Source organism: Mastomys coucha, unplaced genomic scaffold (genome assembly GCF_008632895.1).
Source record: "Mastomys coucha isolate ucsf_1 unplaced genomic scaffold, UCSF_Mcou_1 pScaffold1, whole genome shotgun sequence".
Classification (NCBI taxonomy): Eukaryota; Metazoa; Chordata; class Mammalia; order Rodentia; family Muridae; genus Mastomys; species Mastomys coucha.
In genome coordinates this window covers 81885978-81890857 of record NW_022196891.1, presented here as the reverse complement: position 1 = coordinate 81890857, position 4880 = coordinate 81885978, and the positions used below count along the sequence as shown (strand labels likewise).

The 4880-nt window shown below is 45.7% G+C and overlaps 1 protein-coding gene across 2 annotated transcripts in view; it reads left to right on the top strand.

The window, feature by feature from the left end:
- Window positions 1–4880, top strand: part of LOC116068377 (serine/threonine-protein kinase MARK1) — a 20363-nt gene that overhangs the window by 14826 nt on the left and 657 nt on the right. For both annotated transcript variants that reach the window (XM_031337805.1, XM_031337798.1), the window contains exon 6: window positions 3029–3074. In XM_031337805.1, coding sequence (XP_031193665.1) covers window positions 3029–3074 — 46 coding nt within the window. The remainder of the gene's footprint in view (window positions 1–3028; window positions 3075–4880) is intronic.

Sequence of the window (4880 nt, the reverse complement as noted above, 5' to 3'; positions counted from 1 at the left end):
CAGGACAGTAGGGCGGCCTTCTCAGGACAGTAGGGCGGCCTTCTCAGGACAGTAGGGCGGCCTTCTCATGACAGTAGGATGGCCTTCTCAGGACAGTAGGATGGCCTTCTCAGGACAGTAGGATGGCCTTCTCACGACAGTAGGGTGGCCTTCTCAGGACAGTAGGGCAGCCTTCTCAGGACAGTAGGGCGGCCTTCTCAGGACAGTAGGATGGCCTTCTCAGGACAGTAGGGTGGCCTTCTCAGGACAGTAGGGCGGCCTTCTCAGGACAGTAGGGTGGCTGCTTCTGTCCTTGCTGCACTGCCTCACATTAACAACCACTGTCAGGCCTCACTTCCTTCCACACCTCCTCCATTCTCATACACACTCTCAGCAGTATAAATCTGAAAGTCTCTCCTTGACGTAAAGCCATCCAGTAGGCCTGAGTGTGTAGCCGGCCTAGCATGCACAAGGCCTTCAGTTTGATTCCCAGAGACTGCAAAAATAAAAAGAAACAAGAAGAAAAGGGGCTCCTAATTGTAGGGCCACCCAAGGCTCATATCACATGCCTGCTCCTCCTGTCTGGTTCTCCCCACCCCAAAGGTACCTCTGCACACCCACAGGAGTTTGTACCAGCGTCCATTCTCCTTGGAATCTCGGGCCTCAAACGCCTGGCAGTTATTGGCTGCTGCTTCTAAGGCAGGCTTGCTGTCTTCCTAAGTGGAAGGGAGTGGCCTGTGTGTCCAGTTGAGTACAAACTGCTGTGCAGATGGTATTTGCTTCTGTGTCACAGAGCCAGGCTAAGCTGCATGAGCCAGTGGAGCAGGTTCTGTGTCCCTATGTGCCTCCCACTGAGAGCCGACTCATTGGGTCACACCACTGCCCTTGGCTCGGTAGGCTGGACCAGCATGTGAGTGGAGGCAGTGAGATGGAAGGGAGCTCCCACTGTGGGTGTGTAGAGCTTGAGCCCAGCAGCAGTGTCCTCTGTGTCAGCACATATGTCAGCACAAGCACAAGCCTTCTGAATACACGCGTCTCTTATCTGCTGCAGGGCCAGCGGGGCTACTGCTTGTTGCTAAGGCTGAACACTGCCCTTCTGTGCGCTGCATCACAGCGTCTCACACAGCTGGAATGGCGCTGCATGGCGAACCAGCTCAGAAATGTGTTTATTTCCGTTTGCTACAATAAAATAATTTGCATAGATGGCACTGAGTATTTAATATGCTACCTAGTGAAAATGGCCATTAGTTAAAAAAATAGAAATTTAAGAGACCCTACTCGAGAATGGAAATACATTTTATTATTCTTTTGGTTCTGAAAAGGAGGGGTTTGGTTGGGTTCTTTTGTTTTGTTCTTTGATTTTTTCACTGTACATCTATGGTTTTCCTTCTGGGGCCTAGAGTTAGAGCCCTGAAGGCTTGCGGTTCTTGCAGTGTTTAGAGTCCAGACTGAGTTTGTTATATGGCAGCTCTGTGCGGATGCACTAGACAGGAGGAGGGCCTGCTGATTTTAATCCTGCTGTGTGAGTTTTACATAAAAATAGAAATGTGGAAAGGCTAAAGCTTTAAAAAAACAAATTTACACATTTGAGATGGTGATTTCCCTAGCTTTCCAAAGTATCTTTTGTTCTCTCATAATCTCCCTCTTAATGTTTGAAGATCGAACTATAACTTGACTCAGTTTATTTACCTTTAAACATCAGGGTAGTTAGAATTTTGGAAGACTTTAAAATAATTGTTTTAAAGACATTTATTTCATGTATGAGTACACTGTAGCTGTCTTCAGACACACCAGAAGAGGGCATCAGATCTCATTACAGATGGTTGTGAGCCACCATGTAGATACTAGGATTTGAACTCAGGACCTCTGGAAGAGCAGTCAGTGCTCTTAACCACTGAGCCATCTCTCCAGCCCCATCTTTAAAATATTAATCACTTTCAGCTTCTCTGATTTTCTTTCACAGATGGCTATCTCAGTGAGAGTATTGTCTGTTTACAGTTCAGTCTATATTGTTAGCCTCACCTGCTTGTGTAGGCTGATGACTTACCGCGCATGAATTCTTAGATTTCTAAAGTAATTCATTGTGTATTTAAGATCAGTGTTTACTTTTAGAAAACCATGCTGGCTCCTTCCTTTCTTAAGATTGTTTATGTATATAGCTGTTTTGTCTACATGTATGCACAACATAAGAAGGCAGCCAATCCTATGAGACTACAATTTGGGACATTTGTGAGGCACCCTGCAGGTGCTGGGAATTGAACCCCTGTCCTCTGGAAGAATAGCTGGTACTCTTCACTGAGCCACCTCTTCAACCCTGGGCTCACTTTCTATATCTCAATCTCTCTCCTTTCTTCTCTTCTGCCGCACTGTCTCTCTCTCTCTCTCTCTCTCTCTCTCTCTCTCTGTGTGTGTGTGTGTGTGTGTGTGTGTGTGTGTGTGTGTGTGTTCATTCCTCTATTACTCTCTATCTTGAGACAAATTTTCTCTCTAAGCCCAGTGCTCACTTCTTGGGCTAGCCTATCTGGCCTCTAGACCCCCAGGGTGTCTCCAGAAGATGTGGACTTCTTTACACGAGTCAGGGCTTCATGCTTGTACAAAAGACCTTTGCCCGCTGATCTGGCTTCTCGGCCTACTATCTCCTAAGCACAGCCTTAGCTACACAACACAAGCTTTGTGTTTAGCTGCAAGATTAACATCAGCCGAGCAACAGCCTCTAGAAATGCATTTAATAATGTAAAGTTTAATATCATTAAACCCTATTTAACCTTGGATTATATTAAACTAAGCCAAAAGATAAATATTAAATTATAGTTGTAGCTTGGGGTTGTGTTTGGAACAACTATCTTTTCCCTGGATACCTCCTGCCGACAGTATCTAGTAGATAGATACTCAAGCAATGGCAGTGGCACGAGTTGTGGTGAGAACGTGGAGAAAGGTTCAGAACCAGCAATAATGAGCAAGCTGCTGTCAGTGCCATTTTAGTTGTGGGGTTTCTTGATCTGCTTTTTGCTTTTAAAATTGTTAAATCTCAACCTTCTCTTTATTTTTGAGGGATCCAAGTGAAGGCGAAGCCAGTGGCAGAACTGACACAGCCAGGTGAGCCGTAAGTGCCAGGTAGTGGTGGGCACACCTGGTAGTGGTGGGCACTGTGACCATTTGATAGCATCCGAACTGTGAGCCTTCATAGTCAAACTGTGTGGGGTTTCCCGATGTCACCTAGCACCTGATGAAATTCAAGCTTATCAGCTTTGAGTTTGCAACTCACAAATTTGAATTGCATACTTGGTAAAGAATTGGGCTTTTTGTTCTGTCAGAAAAGTAGATCAGACCAAGGGATTTATAGGTGAACGTGTACTGTTCTCTCTAAACAAATATGGTGGCACTAAGGCGAGCCTTCCTGGGATTGTGCAGAGCACTGAGGTAACTAATATGCAGAGGATTTTATGATAGGAATATATTTGGGTGGGTATTCAATCTTGCACCACAGTATAAAACTATGCTGGCATGCTTTCTGGGTTTTCCCCAGAGAAAACAGGGAAACCAATGAAGTAAATACTTTGCGTCCATTTAACAGTCTGGCATGTATTTTCTTGATTGCAGCTTTTAGCTCTTTAGAGGCTCGGATATCTGGGATCGAAAAGAACAAATACTTTATGTTCCTTTTCATATTTTAGAATGTTTTTTATATGTTATATATAAATGCATATGTACATATTTCTAGAAGAGACATAAATGTCTTTCAAAGATATGATTTCTTCCTTAAATCACAAATGAGTGAGGAATATTTATAGGCAAAAAATGGCAGGTGCTCTGTATTCGGACAACAGTTCAATATATTTAATACCAGGCACTCTGTGTGGTGGGAATCTGTTCAGTTCACCTTCCTGTGATTACTTGAGATGGTTTTCTGGTTCAGTGTTAACTTAGGAGATATCTGTCCAGAAAATTCAATGTGCCAGTCATCTCTTGTGCCCAGTGTGGTGCTGGCTGCCTGGGGTGTGCTAGGGCTTGTGATCTGGGAACTGTCAAGTGATCCGAATACAGACCAGCCATCAGTAAGAAGCCCAATCAATGGTCAGTGAACAGCATGACTAGGAAGGCAGAGTAGAGTAAGAGGGGCAGCCATGCTAGGTCAGGAGTCAGTGGGACTGTGGTGAGGATAAGAAGCAAAGATTGGAAAGGCAAAGGAGGCTACCCATAGAGCCAGGGAGGACATGTGCTTCCTGGGCTGTGCGGACATGGGAGAGCAGAGCACAGACCCGTGCTCAGGAGCAGCGTGGACGGCAGGAGGTCCCAGGAGGAGAGAGCAGAGAGAGAGAAAGGGGTGGGTGGAGGCAAACCAGAGCAGCATGCTGCCAAGATGCCCTGACCGAGTTGGGGTTCATCCCCCAAATACAGGGTTGAAACCTCTCTCCTCTGTAGTCATGACATTGCTCCTAACAAAGAAGATAAAAACAAAAAAATGTTTATACTTCAGTACTGTGTTTTATAAGAGAAATCCTGTGCTGCCTGGTGTGTGTCTGTGTACATGGGGGACATGCCTATCTGGTGAATGGCGAATCTGACCCCAAGAATATAGGAAAAACGATTACATTTTCACTTTTTGCTGCCAATTTGTTCTGGGAACAGATGCACTTAAGACAGTTTGCTACTTTAGGCTGGAGATGCTAAATGCCAAAGTAGACGGTGCCCGGGCCTGTTTACAGCTTAGGGGTCACATGCATCTCTGCCCCCTCTGAGGGCTGACTGCATGCACCCTGAAATGCCACTCACAGTTCAGGGCTGTGGTTTCCTTGTGAGGAGAACTGTGTTTTCATTTCCCCTTTGCCTTCTAGAGGCCCATCAGGAGAGCCAAAAGAGCGAGACAAAGAAGAGGGGAAGGAGGCCAAGCCGCGCTCTCT